We start from the raw sequence: 16,275 nt of genomic DNA, 5'->3' as shown, positions 1-16,275 counted from the left end.
AGACTGCAAATTGAGTTTGTGGCCTTCTCTCTTGATCTGGTTCATGCACTGGGCAGTGCTCTGAGCCACTCATGCAGCCCCCCTCTCTTTCCCCCACCCAACTTGTTATGCATTGTTCAGGATTCAGCAACACCCCATGAACTGGGTGGATCTTTTCTCCCATTTTATCTAAAAGGAACCTCAAAAATTGGACCAAAAAAAGGGCCACACTCAGAACTCCTGTAATGTGCCAAAAAACTTTTATTAATATTTTATAAAAGGAATTTGTGTCGCATAAAAAACTTTTATTTAACGAAACATAACAGGAAATATAAAAGAAACAACTGCAAAGGAAAATGGAAAGTGAATCTGAACATCACCAACACAAGAGGATGAGGACAGAGGCGGGAAAAGGGAACAAAGAACTGGGTCTGTAATATTAGACATGGCCGTTAGCCCAGAACCCTGTGCGTTCACAGAGACTCTGCCTGTACCTTTACACAAAGCTTTCCTCAGTCGAGGGACCCAACGAGCTGGCTGCTCTCCCGGCCTCATCACGTGTAAGCAACTAAACACCATCTCTGTGACATGAATGATATGTTTGAGATGCGAATGTCGTCACATAGACCACGGTGCCTCGCCTTTGAACAGGAGTCGCAGGCTTTCCCAATGGTTTCCACGAGACCTGCCGCCCCTCCCACCAATGAGGGCGCTTTTCTTTCTGTTACGCTATAGCTAGAATTTTGAGAACACAAATTGTAAAGGCGTCAAAGATCAATGTTCCCTGCATTTTACCTTTTACTTTTGGGTTGGGAAGAACTTTCTGTCAGTCAAGGTGAGGGATATCTGTCAACAGCAAACACTCCCAGGGCAGGTACAGCATGGGTTAGATACAGAGTAAAGCTCCCTCTACACTGTCCCATCAAACACTCCCAGGGCAGGCACAGGATGGGTTAGATAGAGTAAAGCTCCCTCTACACTGTCCCATCAAACACTCCCAGGGCAGGCACAGTATGGGTTAGATACAGAGTAAAGCTCCCTCTACACTGTCCTATAATACACCACCACACCAACATCAGAAGCGCGTCCCTTACAGAACCAGTGTGACATTTTATCCATCTCCTACACCAACCCTCTTGGAGCCTGCAATAGCGATTGCCAATTTGCACCAAATCAGTTTAATGTTGTACCCGCTCCCAGTAGGAGCTGGGCTACGAGTGCCCAAATCTATGTCATTTGGGGTGCCGCACAAACAGCAGACTGGGATCCAAAGAAAAACACTTAACTTCTTCCCCTGCCTGGTGAAGGTGGTATTTACTAAACGGCCTCGTGTCAAAAAGCTTTGTGTAAGGGAGTGGAATGTCCAGTGCAGGAGCGGTCGGTGTCGAGTCGAGATGGTGTGTGTGTGTGTGTGTGTGTGTGTGTGTGTGTGTGTGTGTGAGAGAGAGAGAGAGATGTGCTGCATTCCAGTTACAGCTGTAGCTCGTGAGGAAAAAAATGTCTGTTCCTTTCTTCAGGCCTGTCCTGCTGTGCTCCGTCCAGGATTGGGAAAATGGGAGCCACAACGGAACTTCTGGAAAAAAGGATTCTCTCTTTTTAAACAAATAAGAAAAGGTTTCCAGTTCCAACGTGAGCAAACAACTCTTTTTTTAAAAAAAATCAGCCTCCATGACACAGCTGCAGAAGTCAAATCAGTCGTTCAAAATTTCAGTAGATTTGAATTTTTTTTAAAAACAAAAATACGCATTTAATTTTTTGCATAGTCTGTTGACGGTGTTCGATTTTCAGCCTGGGCCTTAGAGCCAGATATTAATTGTAAGGGGGCTGGCAGGGGACAAACACTCAAAATCTAAATGTTTAGTGACTTCTTGAGACTGGACCACACGTGTCCACTGCAGGTACCCTTACCATGCTACATGAGCTTGGTGTGGTCATTTGATGCTCGTGAATTCTTATTGGAGAGAAAAAAAAAAAAAAAATCAAACATTAAACAGGTTTTTTTTTTCCACTGTAATTATTCAATGTTGAAATATTCCCTGAAGTTATCAGGTATAATAAACTAAAATCCTTAAACATTTGATTAATCCGGAGAAGTACAGCATGTAGGAAGTAATTAGATTAACGGAATGTGCCAAGCCCCCTAATGCCCAGTGACTTCCAACATGGTTTCCCTGATTCCCAGAATGCACAGCGAGCTGGCATCAGCAAACAAATCCTCCCCCGCTTCCAAATTGTCTTTTAAAAAAAAAATCAACGTTCATTTTCCATTTCTCTTCCTTTCTTTCTCAAAGGCAGTGACTCAAGCTGGGATCGAGTTCCACAGGAGCTGACAGCCCTACAGAACCTGGTCCTGTGCCTAATATTCATATGTGGAGCCCAGACAGTGAGTATCAGGTGGCTAATCGAATGTGTGGAGGGGGGGTGGCGGTGTAGGCCAGGCGTGGCTGATACCCACCACCCACCCCCGGCCCCAGCCCACCTCATCATAGTCGATTAGCCTGCTGATACTCACTGGCCTCCCTCTTTCCAGCAAGGGTCACTGATGCCAATCAGGAGTGGGAACCCAGGCTAATTTCCCCCCTAGCCTCTCACTCCTTAGCCCAGTGGCACTGAGACCAATTGCCACCCTGACTTGAGATCGAACGAGGCCTTCTTGGCCCGTGTGGCTCGGTTAGACAACGGGCGATGCACTCACCCACTAGGGGAGCCACCATTTCAATCGCGGTTAACCAATGGGAAATTTAAATTGTCAAATGGCGCCAAGCTTTTAGAATGTTGATTTTCTTTATTGAATGCTGAGGGAATCAGGTAAAGGGTATCAGCCACTCGAAGGGGAGGGGGTCAATCTGCAGGTACAGACTTGTATGAAAACAGACCTCCTAAACAACAAAATTCACAAATCTGAATGAAACTCCCAATGACTCCTTCCCGTCACTCGTTACCTCACTAGTTCTACACAGGGTCTGGGCAGCTGCACCATCCTTTCAATACGGTGAGAACTTCTGTCGCTCAGACTTCTTAACCCCATTGGATGAGGAGATTTTGGCCGTGTAAGCTGATAGGCTCCCAGAAGGCCCCGAGTTGGCCGCAGACAGTGCCAGGAAGGGAACGCTTTTCATGCCAAGGAGGCTGGAGATGGGAATGGCATAGGGGGCATTCAGCAGAGAGGATGGGAGGGCGGAGCTCATCGATGCCAGTGGGGAAGAGGCAGGGTTGGCAGGCTGAGAGAAGGTCATGTTGAGGTCAACTGGGGTCGTGATGGAAGCATTCTGGGAGGTGGTTTTAGCCATCTCTAAACTGTAAAGAAAGAGAGGTGGAGAGAGGTCAGGGTTATATTAGGTGAGAGGAATTGAAGAAGATTGAGTTAAGGAGGAGCGGTGAAGGATGATATTAAAACAAATGTAAGGATACATTATGCCTCAGGTTCAATACTTCTGTATTGAATTAAAAACACACACAAGGCATTAAATACATGCAAGGAGACCTTCCCAGCTTGACGACCTTCAACCACCTATAATCCCCATGCTATGAAGGATACACAAATTGGAGCCAGACTTCGCCAGGTTCAGAGTGGGGTCCTGTCTCCAACCACTGGACGGGTGCAGACACCTGTTCAAAGCTCCGCTGAGGAAGCTGCTCGCTGGAGAAACCGGTTCCATTGAGCAAATAGCATTGCTCACCCCAGAGCACAGAATGTGCCGGTGCGTTTAGAGAGCTGTCGAACTTATGAAAAGGTTATCTCCGAAACCACCCGTGTGATCTACTGGTTTGGAGGCTACATCAAGACCAAAGATCCTCGTCTCTCTCTCTATCAAAGATTCTGGTCTACTTTATCCCTCCTTCTTTGGTTATTACTTTTCTGAATACTTCCCATGTCCTTGAAATAAAGACCGATCTACTCTTAACTCATTCCTTCCTATCGCAACTGTGGACTCCTCACTCCCCTCGGGCTTTGCAATCTCCAGGCCCTTTGAAGACTAGATTTCTTGATTTAACTTGTCTTGGGTCCAACCGTTTTCAACCTTGCTGGCACCCTGTGGTATAGACCTTGGCCACTTTACCTGGGCTTCTCAATGATAAACACCAAGTGACAGGCGTCACTCTGAGGGCTGGTTCACCGGCACCCGGGGCCAGAGGCAGCCGGCACCCGGGGCCAGAGGCAGCCGGCACCCCGGGCCAGAGGGCACCCCGGGCCAGAGGCAGCCGGCACCCCGGGCCAGAGGCAGCCGGCACCCGGCATCCCGGGCCAGAGGCAGCCAACATCCGGCACCCCGGGCCAGAGGCAGCCAGCACCCGGCACCCCGGGCCAGAGGTAGCCAGTACCCGGCACCCCGGGCCAGAAGCAGCCAGTACCCGGCATCCCGGGCCAGAGGCAGCCAGTACCCGGCACCCCGGGCCAGAGGTAGCCAGTACCTGGCATCCCGGGCCAGAGGCAGCCAACATCCGGCATCCCGGGCCAGAAGCAGCCAGTACCCGGCACCCCGGGCCAGAGGTAGCCAGTACCTGGCATCCCGGGCCAGAGGCAGCCAACATCCGGCATCCCGGGCCAGAGGCAGCCAGTACCCGGCATCCCGGGCCAGAGGCAGCCAGTACCCGGCACCCCGGGCCAGAGGTAGCCAGTACCTGGCATCCCGGGCCAGAGGCAGCCAACATCCGGCATCCCGGGCCAGAGGCAGCCAGTACCCGGCATCCCGGGCCAGAGGCAGCCAGTACCCGGCATCCCGGGCCAGAGGCAGCCAACATCCGGCATCCCGGGCCAGAGGCAGCCAACATCCGGCATCCCGGGCCAGAGGCAGCCAACATCCGGCATCCCGGGCCAGAGGCAGCCAACATCCGGCATCCCGGGCCAGAGGCAGCCAACATCCGGCATCCCGGGCCAGAGGCAGCCAACATCTGGCATCCCGGGCCAGAGGCAGCCAACATCCGGCATCCCGGGCCAGAGGCAGCCAACATCCGGCATCCCGGGCCAGAGGCAGCCAACATCCGGCATCCCGGGCCAGAGGCAGCCAACATCCGGCATCCCGGGCCAGAGGCAGCCAACATACGGCATCCTGGGCCAGAGGCAGCCAACATCTGGCATCCCGGGCCAGAGGCAGCCAGTACCCGGCATCCCGGGCCAGAGGCAGCCAACATCCGGCATCCCGGGCCAGAGGCAGCCAACATCCGGCATCCCGGGCCAGAGGCAGCCAACATCCGGCATCCCGGGCCAGAGGCTGCCAGCAGTGAAGGTTGCACCCACAGTTGCTCTTGCACTGTGCTGAAGGCCTTGACTGTGCCGCAGGTGACCCCTGCCCAGGTCTCCTAGCATGTGGCTCGAGAGAGGCAGGGCATGTTGCCCAACCACCCTCTTGGTCAAGGGGTGGTGCGTGGTTTGGGGGTGGGGGAGGGAAGAGAGGATAACCAAGAAGTTGTAGCAACGATGACTGTTCTCTCAGAAATGTCAAAAAAATGCTCTACACTTTGCTGGGTGAACAGATGAGCACAGTGGGGACCGAGAACAGAGACCCTGAATGTCCAGTACCTGTAAACTTGCCATGAACACCAACACTTCAGTTAGTAAGTGGACCCGAGCCACACTGATCAGGAAAGTCTCGGGTTCAGTCCCTGGTCTGAGCTGAATGAGCTGATCTTAGCCACGAAGGCAATGGGGAGCTACTGCAGCACGAATTTGGTGGGGGAATGGGGAGAATTTCGCCAGGGTTCCCACTCCTATTCACTCCCCAGTGACCCCCCTCACCACACACAAACAGCTGCATAATGCACGTGTGAACACTTGAGTCAAGACAGGCAAGGCTGAGCCACAATGCACCTCATGGTCAAACAGCCCTTTTGGCACTTGCCGTCTAGGCTCACGTATGAAGAATGGCCACTTGGTTGGGTTACTAGAGGGCGGGCAATGCCTGTTGAACCCCAGCGAGAGAGGAGGATTGGAGAAAAGAAAGAGGCCCCGATCGCTGTGAGAAGACAGTGAGCAGAGGCCAGTGCTTTCAATGGAGAGAGAACATTGGCAGGTGACCCAACTTCAAGCTCACTCTCCTGTGTCTCCTGGTGCGAGAGTAGAATGGAATTCACACTGCCCTGGGAACTGGACGCCTGAGGTTGAAGGTCCTGCTTGTCCTCAGATTACAAGAGAGGGCAGGACACATGTTGAAAGAAATTAAATGCTCCGAACGGCCCCCCTCTGCCTAACCCTGTTGACTTATTGGGTGCTTAACCAAGTTGACTTATTGGGTGCTTAACCAAGTTGGCTTGGTTTGACCCACTGCGCCCTTCACTCCTCAAACAGCCCACTGTAACCCAGCACCAAACCTGTGCCCACTGCCAGCAGAAGGCCAGTCCCTCTACCTGTTATGGTGCTCAGCCTCTTCCAGTACCATGCTGGGGTAGGCCGCCAGGTTTCCTTACCATGCGTTTATGAGGTACTGGGCCAAGTTGATGTTCAGGGGACCTCCCGTGATTGTAACGAGTCGCTCAGTCGATCCGTCGACCTGATTGTCGATCTTGATTTGGGCACCGGACATCTGCCGGATTTCGTTAATTTTGCTGCCCTGCCTCCCGATGATGCAGCCTATTAACTGTTGGGGGAAATAAACAAACACGGGTTAGTAAAACACTGAGCAGTCCAGGACTGGCCAGTTAATGGCTCCCTTCCTGTATCCTTTTTATTTAAAAAAAGAGAAAATCATGAGTAGTTTCTGTGCCCATCGAGCTGCTGGAGAGTTCAGGCACCCAGTGTCAGCATCAACACAACACTTCTCACATACACAGGAAGCCATCAAGTACAGCACGGGTTAGATACAGAGTAAAGCTCCCTCCACACTGTCCCATCAAACACTCCCAGGGCAGGTACAGCACAGGTCAGATAGAGTAAAGCTCCCTCCACACTGTCCCATCAAACACTCCCAGGGCAGGTACAGCACAGGTCAGATAGAGTAAAGCTCCCTCTACACTGTCCCATCAAACACTCCCAGGGCAAGTACAGCACAGGTCAGATAGAGAAAAGCTCCCTCTACACTGTCCCATCAAACACTCCCAGGGCAGGTACAGCACAGGTTAGATACAGAGTAAAGCTCCCTCTACACTGTCCCATCAAACACTCCCAGGGCAGGTACAGAATGGGGTCAGATACAGAGTAAAGCTCCCTCCACACTGTCCCATCAAACACTCCCAGGGCAGACACAGCACGGGTTAGATAGAATAAAGCTCCCTCTACACTGTCCCATCAAACACTCCCAGGGCAGGTACAGAATGGGGTCAGATACAGAGTAAAGCTCCCTCTACACTGCCCCATCAAACACTCCCAGGGCAGGTACAGCACGGGATAGATACAGAGTAAAGCTCTATCCACACTGACCCAGAATATATCTCAGACTCAACCTCAAGAGAGCCCCATACTGTACCCAGACATTTTCCCGTTCCTGTTGACAATTGGTGCCCAAGTTGAAGGTGGAATTGTGCTGCAGGCCCACACCCTCCAGGATCTGGACTGGGACTGCCCCAGGTATATTTCACACAGGAGCTTAGAGCAAAGTAAGTCTGGGAATTGCCACAGAGCCTGGTGTCTCTGCTACTTTGACCAGGTCTCTCCCACCTCCAGGAGCTTGACAGTAGCTCATACATTTTCTACTTTTGCAAACGAGACTGTGCTTTGGCATCAAATCGCAATCCTCAGGCGACAGCGCAGACCCTCACCGGTGAATGTGGAGACTTGGGATGTCTGCAGCTATGAACTCAAGACGGGATAGACTGTGTCCTTTCGACAGGACCATTCACTTGGTCTTATGGGTGATACAACAGTCACTAGCTTCAATCATTGGACAGCGAGAGAAGGAGAAGGAACAGCACTGAAACTCCACTGGGGGATTACCCCACAGGAAGCGGAGGTCCAGACACACCAGCGAGACTAGCTCTGCTGAGGGAGCCTGGTGAGAGTAAGGCTGACAGCAAACATTAGCACTTTCTGACTGAATAATCTGCCAAACAAGGCAAAAACACTGGCTTGTTGGAAATAGGGAGAGTTAATGTATGAGGGATGGGAGAGCCCGGTTCACAGAGGCCACCCTGCATCCAGATTTACAACACCTCAACTCCCACTGCCCAAATCCCACAGCTGTCAGCCGTGGTTCAGTGTAGCACAGGCGCCCGAGTCAGAAGAACATAAGGACTGGGATTGGTGATTACAGTAAAAAGAAGAAATAGAAGCAGGAGGAGGCCATAGGGCCCTTCGAGCCTGCCCCGCCACTCAATAAGACCATGGCTGATGATCTACCTCAACTCCACTTTCCCACCCAATCCCCATATTCCTCGATTCCCTTAGTGTCCAAAAAACTATCGATCTCAGTCTTGAATATACTCAACGACTGAGTATCCACAGACCTCGGGGGTAGAGAATTCCAAAGATTCACAACCCTTTGAAGAAATTTCTCCTCACCAAGGCCCTATATAATTGCAGCAAGACTTCCTTACTCTTATACTCCAATTCCCTTGCAATAAAGCCAAACATACCATTTGTCTTCCTAATTGCTTGCTGCACCTGCACGTTAACTTTGTGCTTCATGTATGAGGACACCCAAATCCCTCTGCATAAAGGAAGTTTCCCACCTTTTAAAAAATATTCTACTCTTCTATTCTTCCTACCAAAGTGGCTCATTTCACATTCCCCCACATTATACTCCACCTGCTACCTTGCCCACTCACTTAACCTGTCTAAATTTCTCTGCTCATAGCTTACTTTCCCACCTAGCTTTATCAGCAAACTTGAATAATTGGTTCCTCATCTAAGTCACTGATATAGATTATAAATAGCTGAAATCCAAACACTGATCCTTGTGATAACTCACACCTGCCATCCTGAAAATGACCCGTTTATTCCTACTGTTTTCTGTTCTTTACCCAATCCTCTATTCATGCTAATATACTACCCCCAACCCCATGAGCTCTTATCTTGTGCAACAGCCTCTTGTATGTCATCTTATCGAATACTTTTTGAAAATCCAAATACAGTACATCCACTGGTTCCCCCTTATCTACCCTGCTAGTTACACCCTCAAAAAACTAACAGATTTGTCAAACACAATTTCCCTTTCATAAATCAGTGTTGACTCTGCCCAATCATATGATTTAAGTGTCCTGTTACCATGTCCCTAAAAACAGATTCTAGCATTTTCCCGACTACTGATATCAGGCTAACTGGCCTATAGCTCCCCGCTTCCTCTCTCCCTCCTTTCTTGAATAGCAGGGTTATGTTTGCTACCTATCAATCCATTCAAACCATTCCAGAATCTAGGGAATTTTGGAACATCAAAACCAATGCATCCATCATCTCTGCAGCCATCTCTTATTTATTCCTCAACCAACATCAATAAAACAGATTATCTGGTCATTATCACATTACTATTTGTGGGACCTTGCTGTTGGCATATTGGCTGCCACATTTCCTACATTACAACAGTGACTACACTTCAAAAGTACTTAATTGGCTGTAAAGTGCTTTGGGACGTCTCACGGTTGTATAAGGCGCTATAGAAATGCAAGTCTGTCTTTCATATTGATGTGAAATTCCCCAATGTAGTTTCGAAACTACAGATTCCTAGAACGTGCAGTACACCCTATGGGATGTCGAAGCCAGCCTGCTTCACACAGCAGCACTCTGACCTACAGCACAGTTAGAGTCTCTCCAGCCCTGTCCCGAAACAGATAGCTCTTCATTCTTGTTCTGAATTTCAAAAGGCGGATGGCGTGTGTTGTCTGGACGGCATTCCTTTCTGCCTTTGTCACTCGACACTGCCGGAATTTGAAGAGAGCATTGTGTGGCACTGCTGACTGACTATTTATAGGCACGGTCCTTGCAGAGGCTGTGACCCTGCCTCGCATTCACCACATGCCGGGAATTGCTGCTCGATTCCTGCCCGGTGCAGCAGAGAACTGTCCTTCAGCGGGACGGGAGCAACAGATCAGAGGACGGCAGCGCCAGCCTCGCACTGATTCACAGGGATATGGTACAGACCCCATCACAAACACCGTCAGTCCAAACAGGGCATCACGACAGCTAACAATGCATACTCCAGATATAGCGAGGCACCAGCACTCTGGACAGACAGTCCCTCCATTTATTCTATGAAGTACAGTCGCCCTGGTTATAGTGCAAAGTACAGTCAGTTCATATATTGTGAAGTAGTCGCTATATGTAAACAGTGAGGTAGACATTTCCCAATCTCAGCATTTAAAAAATATTCTGCTGTTCTATTTTTCCTACCAAGTGGATAACTTCACATTTCTCATTATATTCCACCTGCCATGTTCTTGCCCACTCATTTAACCTATCTAAATCCCTTTGCAGCCTCCTCACAAACTTACTTTCCACCTAGCTTTGTATCAGCAAATTGGATACATTACACTCAGTCCCCTCATCCAAGTCATTAATACTCTTTCTTCTGTCCTTTAACCAATCCTCAATCCATGCTAATATATTACCCCAATCCCATGAGCCCCAAATTGTGTAATAACCTCTTGTGGCACCTTATCGAATGCCTTTTGAAAATCCAAATACACCACATCCACTGGTTCCCACTTATCTACCCTGCCAGTTACAACCTCAAAAAACGAATATTTGTCAAACACAATTTCCCTTTCATAAATCAGCGTTGACTCTGCCCAATCATATGATTTAAGTGCCCTGTTACCACGACCCTAATAATAGATTCTGGCATTTTCCCTACTACTGATGTCAGGCCAACTGGTCTATAGTTCCCAGTTTTCTCGCTCCCTCCTTTCTTGAATAGCAGGGTTACATTTGCTATCTTTCAATCTACGGGGACCATGCTAGAATCTAGAAGTTCCTTGTAGCACTCGTCTGTTGGAGCGAGGAAGAGGCAGTATTGCCTGAAATCTTTAACAATGGGACCCGAGGTGCCACTGTAGAATGGTTTGAATAGCACTGGAGCAAGGTGGCCCCCGCCCCCCCCCCCACCCGACATCCCAGCAGGGTCATTTGAGATCAGAGGTCACCCTCCCAGGGTCAGCTGTCACTAACTTGCCTGCCTTGATGGAGCAAGTTGACCTCAATGTTTGGGTAGGGGACGGGACAGGATCCGGTGCAGCCGCGGGCAACATTCCCTCGATCAGTGAAGATGACCAAGTGCTGCCTAACTCATGCTAGCCGATCGCCAAGATGAAGTGAGCACAGGCTCATGGAGGGCGATTTACTGATCAAAGCTTCACTGATCTGCCACTAACAGATGGAGAGACGTCACTGCCGCCCCGCCTCGCCTCACTTTAAACAGATGCCGGCTCTGTGGGGGCGGCATCTGCAGCAAGCTTTTTTTTATCCTCTCCAGTTTTATTTGCCCAGAAGGGCACAGCATACAGGATTGAGCTCAGTGGCATCTGCTGGACAGTGCCAGAGCAGAGGATCAGGCTCGTCTGCAATGATTACATGGTTGAATACGGTGGGCAGCACGGTGGCATAGTGGTTAGCACTGTTGCCTCACAGCGCCAGGGACCCGGGTTCAAATCCGGCCTCGGGTGACTGTCTGTGTGAAGTTTGCACATTCTCCCCATGTTTGCGCGGGTTTCCTCCGGGTGCTCCGGTTTCCTCCCACAGTCCAAAGATGCGCTGGTTAGGTTGATTGGCCATGATAAAAATTGGCCCTTAGTGTTAGGGGGGATTAAATACGCGGGGTTACGGGGATAGGGCTTGGGTGGGATGGCTGTCGGTGTAGGGACCGGGTGCTAGGGTTTGGATGATCCGCCATGATCTGGTTGAATGGCGGAGCAGGCTCGAAGGGCCAAATGGCCTACTCCTGCTCCTAGTTTCTATGTTTCTAGACCCTATCAATACTCTGTCCAGGCTTACACAGGAGGAATGGCCATTTTGGCGAGGGTGCGGCACTTTCAGGAGTGATGGGGAAGCAAATAAAAAACACCACTGGAGCATAAATCACAGCGAAACAAGTTAATGTGTCACTTTCATTGAACAAAGACTCAAGTCCAGGCTCGAGTCTCCTCTTGAACCGGATTGTTGACTGGCTGTTTTGGATCTGGGCTCCGCTTAACAGTTCTCCTCCTGGTTTGATGCCTGTGATCTGTGCAGCGTCATTAATCCCAGTCCACCTTTTTACATCAACCCCTGCTGTCCTGCTCAGCTCTTTCCCCACCCTTCATTCATTCCACCCTTCCTCTGGAGGGTTGTAACTGGGTACGTTAGCGACGTATAACCAGAGGACCTCTGGGGCCCCTTCTCTCCACGTCATGGTGAACCCTTTCACTGTTCCAGCGTGCGTCACCCGGCATTTATTGACATTCAAATCTGTTTAGTCCCCCCCCATTGTCAAGATTCCTGCAAACCCATTGCTCTCCCTTATATCCATTGCCTGTCCTACCAGTTCCATGCCGTCACTAACTTAATGATATGAATTTTAAGCAGCTTACTTATATAGTTTGGCAATCAAGTTACCAGATCAGACTTGGCTAGACCCAGAACGCAGCCAAGGGAACACTAGTCCGACAATCGCAGGCTGCACAAGCTTACATCATGAGCACTAACCAACTTGAAATGGAGTGCGAAAGGATCACGTTGTGTGTTGATATACCTATCAATTCGTCCAATAAAAAGCGACGAGTTAGGAACGTAACTAAAGGTTTTTATTGACTAAATAACAGAGCCCACCCTCGTGGGTGATCGGGTCCAACAAGGAGGAATACCAGCCAGTCGACTACCTTTATACCTGGGCAGGTAGGTGGAGCCATGGGCGGAGTCGGAGGTGGTCAGCCCAGGTATAACAGCGCGACAAGAGGCGACCTCGTATCGTGATACAACAGTGATAACGGTGATAACAATACAACAGAGATAACTATAGTGTAACGATAAAAGTGGTTTACCACATGTGTCAGTTCACCATCCATATTACAGCCCAGTGCTCGCTAACACATGACAGGCCCAGCTCTACTTACATCATTCGGAATCAGGAGCTCCTGAGATGTAGTCTGACCACTGCTGTCCAATCCTGCAGGAAAGAAGAAACAGGTTAGTGCCAGGGACAGAGAAAGATGCAGCCAGACCAAAAGAGTGACAGAGCGAGACACAAGAGAGCTAGGGACAGAAACAGGAGAGAGAGACCCAGCCAGACACACAGAGACAGAACAGAGAAACATAGCCAGGGACAGAGAGTGAATACTGACAGTTAGGGACAGAGACAGAGCAGGGAGGGACACACAGACAGGACAGAGGAACATGACCAGACACAGAATGTTTAGAGAAGGACACAGTCCAGTTTCAAATCAGCGTCATGGATGGTACGCAAATCCATTTAATGGCCTGAGAAAATGTTGGACCAAGCTTCTCCCCAGCCCTAAAGGTAAATCAAGCAAAACACCAGAACCCAGCAGACTTGACATCCACATTATTGACCAAAAGCCTTCCTTTAAAAAGGCCTCTGCACCACAGGAACCCGCCTATTCCACACAGCTTCAATCATTGGTTTGTACTTAATCCTTTAAAATCCTCGATCCCACCCCAACCAGGTAGTCAGCCAGCCTACTTAAACAAAGTTTTAAGGATGATTTATATCGCTTTACAGTGATTCACTTAGCTGGCTTGTGTCTGCCAAATGTCAAGTCGTCACTAGACTGACAATACAGTTACTGCCTCACTCTGTCTAATACACTGCACTGACAGGACAGTTACTGTCTCGCTGTCTAATACACTGCACTGACAGGACAGTTACTGCCTCACTGTCTAATACACTGCACTGACAGGACAGTTACTGCCTCACTGTCTAATACACTGCACTGACAGGACAGTTACTGCCTCACTGTCTAATACACTGCACTGACAGGACAGTTACTGTCTTACTCTGTCTAATACACTGCACTGACAGGACAGACTGTCTCACTGTCTAATACACTGCACTGACAGGACAGTTACTGTCCCTCTCTCTAATACACTAAATTGAGGACAGTTACTGTCCCTCACTCTCTCTAACCGTGTTTAATACGTACCAGCAAACGAGGAGGAGGAGGAGGACTGGTTCACTGTGTTGAAGGAAGCGTGCTGTGCAGCCAGCTGGTGAAGTTTGGACAACTGCAAAGCAGGATGGGAAAACCAAGGATCAGCAATCAAAAATAACCAACATGGCAGTGCGCGCGGCTTGGGACCGTCTCATTCTCAAACTTCTCAAAACTGTTGCATCCTTGACTTGGCACCGCACTCTCCCAGCAGAATGGGAGGGTGAGGGGGCAGGGGAGAGCCGTGCCGTCCCAACAGAGTGAGGAGGGCGAGTGGGCGGGGAGAGCCGTGCCGTCCCAGCAGAGTGAGGAGGGCGAGAGGGCACGGGAGAGCCGTGCCCTCCCAGCAGAGTGAGAGGGGAGGGGAAAACTGTGTCCGCCCAGTAGCTCCAGGTGGCCGGGGATCGGATCAGGCGGACGAGCGCCTCTCAGTTTTTGCCTGGAATTTCGGCACTGGTTCTCGGATATGGCGGAGATCGTGAAACTACCCTGCAACCTCTGCACCAGTCCCAATTGAAACCAGTCTGCTGGTCTGAACCAGTCTTATCCAGCAGTCTCCAGTAGAAGCTGGTAATGTTGCCTGCATCTGTCACTAGATGGAAGAACTGGTTATGAAATAACTAACAAACAGTTATCTTAAACCGTTGCTTTGCGCTCACGGAGATGAGGGATGTTACTACTGGGCGATGGATTCGGACATTCCCACTGTTAACTGCTCTCTCTACTCTACCTAGTAACAGGCCTCAGGCCCAGCCACAGAAGATGACTTCCACCGTGGCCATTTTGTCATCTACCGTACCAGCCATCCCGTGGTCTCCCTGAGCCTTCTGCCAATTAAGGGCAGTTTTAAGTGTGCCACTGGGCTGAGACTGTCAAACTCACTTTGCGAGAGACCCCCGCATCCACGCCGTGGGGACCCCCGGACCCCCGCATCCACGCCGTGGGGACACCCGCATCCACCCCGTGGGGCCCCCCGGACCCCCGCATCCACCCCGTGGGGCCCCCCGGACCCCCGCATCCACTCCGTGGGGCCCCCCGGACCCCCGCATCCACTCCGTGGGGCCCCCCGCATCCCCTCCGTGGGGCCCCCCGGACCCCCGCATCCACTCCGTGGGGCCCCCCGGACCCCCGCATCCACTCCAGGCTGGTTTCAAACGCAGGCCCAGCAGCCGAAAGGCTGGCAAAGCAGTTTTTTTTTAAAATTTTTTTTTTTAAACTGGTGCTGTTAAATCGGATTCTAGGAGACTGCCCACGGTTCACAGAAAGCGGTCTCCAAGTCCGAATGAAAACAGCCCCAGTGTAAAAGCAATCAGTGTCTAACTCACTGCACCACCCATCCCCCTACACTGTATTTTCAATAGAAATCTTTATTCAAACATGAAAACTCTTGACAAAGTCTCTTTGCAGGTACGAGAGCTCAGCTGCATAGGAAAGAATGCAGGGGTTTAATTCGACACGAGCTGCGAGTGGCAGTGTGGCCCTGGGCGATTCGCTTCTCAATGGGCGGTATTGTGTGAATTTCTGTGTGTCCGTGTCCGCCTCCCCCAAGGTTGGCGACTCATTTTGGATGGCAGGATTCAAGCGGACTATTGGCAGAGAGCTCAGGCTGGCTAGGCGACCGTAGGGGGAGGTCCCAATCCTGTCCTCACCCGAGCTCCACGCAGTCACTGGATCGCTCAGGAGCAAGAAATGCAGCTGATCTTCCTGCAAAGAGGACACCCGGCTAAGATCAGCTAACAAGACGGGCACCCTCGAACTCCACTCCGACCATTGCCCTGAACAGACGAGCAGTGAGCCCACCAGTGGGCACGGAGCCAGTCTCTTGGCTAAGCAGCCAGCAGGCTGGATTTCCAAGTGGCACCGAGTTGGCGGCTGCAGTCGCCAGCTCGATCGTCAAGAACACTGCCTGTCTGCCGCCAGAAGAAGCCCCCTGCACATCACCAGATTATTGCCTTGTGGGGGTAGGGTGGGTCTCATTAAAAAGCACACTGCAGCCTACCCGCCTCCAATGGCTCAGTGGGTAAATACACCGTCCAGGAAAGGGCCAGGGCTGTGCTAAGCAGCCGATTTCAGCCAAAGGGGGCAGTTTGAGGCCTTACGATTGGACTGAATGCCCCTGGGCCGGGGTGGACAATTGGCCAGATTCCCAATCCCAACTGACTTCTCAAAACATAGTCTTGTGTACAAGCTACAACTATTTGAATTTCACTTACATCTGGATGAGGGACTGCAAACTGCCCCTGGACGGTGTAGGCCTGAAAGAGAATTTAAAGAATAAGGCACTGTTTGAAT

At 50.6% G+C, this 16,275-nt stretch overlaps 1 protein-coding gene across 1 annotated transcript in view; it reads right to left on the bottom strand.

The window, feature by feature from the left end:
- Nucleotides 1-222: 222 nt before the first annotated feature.
- The window catches only part of pcbp4 (poly(rC) binding protein 4), a 32,880-nt gene continuing 16,827 nt past the window's right edge, over nt 223-16,275 (bottom strand). Inside the window, 5 exon segments of the mRNA XM_086001282.1 lie at nt 223-3,276; nt 6,385-6,554; nt 12,931-12,983; nt 13,978-14,059; nt 16,197-16,238. Of these exon segments, the coding sequence (XP_085857408.1) occupies nt 2,964-3,276; nt 6,385-6,554; nt 12,931-12,983; nt 13,978-14,059; nt 16,197-16,238 (660 nt within the window). The 3' untranslated portion in view covers nt 223-2,963.

The sequence above is a fragment of the Somniosus microcephalus genome, chromosome 11 (assembly GCF_052327205.1).
Source record: "Somniosus microcephalus isolate GS21.2 chromosome 11, FLI_Smic_1.0, whole genome shotgun sequence".
Classification (NCBI taxonomy): domain Eukaryota; kingdom Metazoa; phylum Chordata; class Chondrichthyes; order Squaliformes; family Somniosidae; genus Somniosus; species Somniosus microcephalus.
Note: the sequence above shows the minus strand (reverse complement) of the source record. Positions and strands in the feature narration are given on the sequence as shown.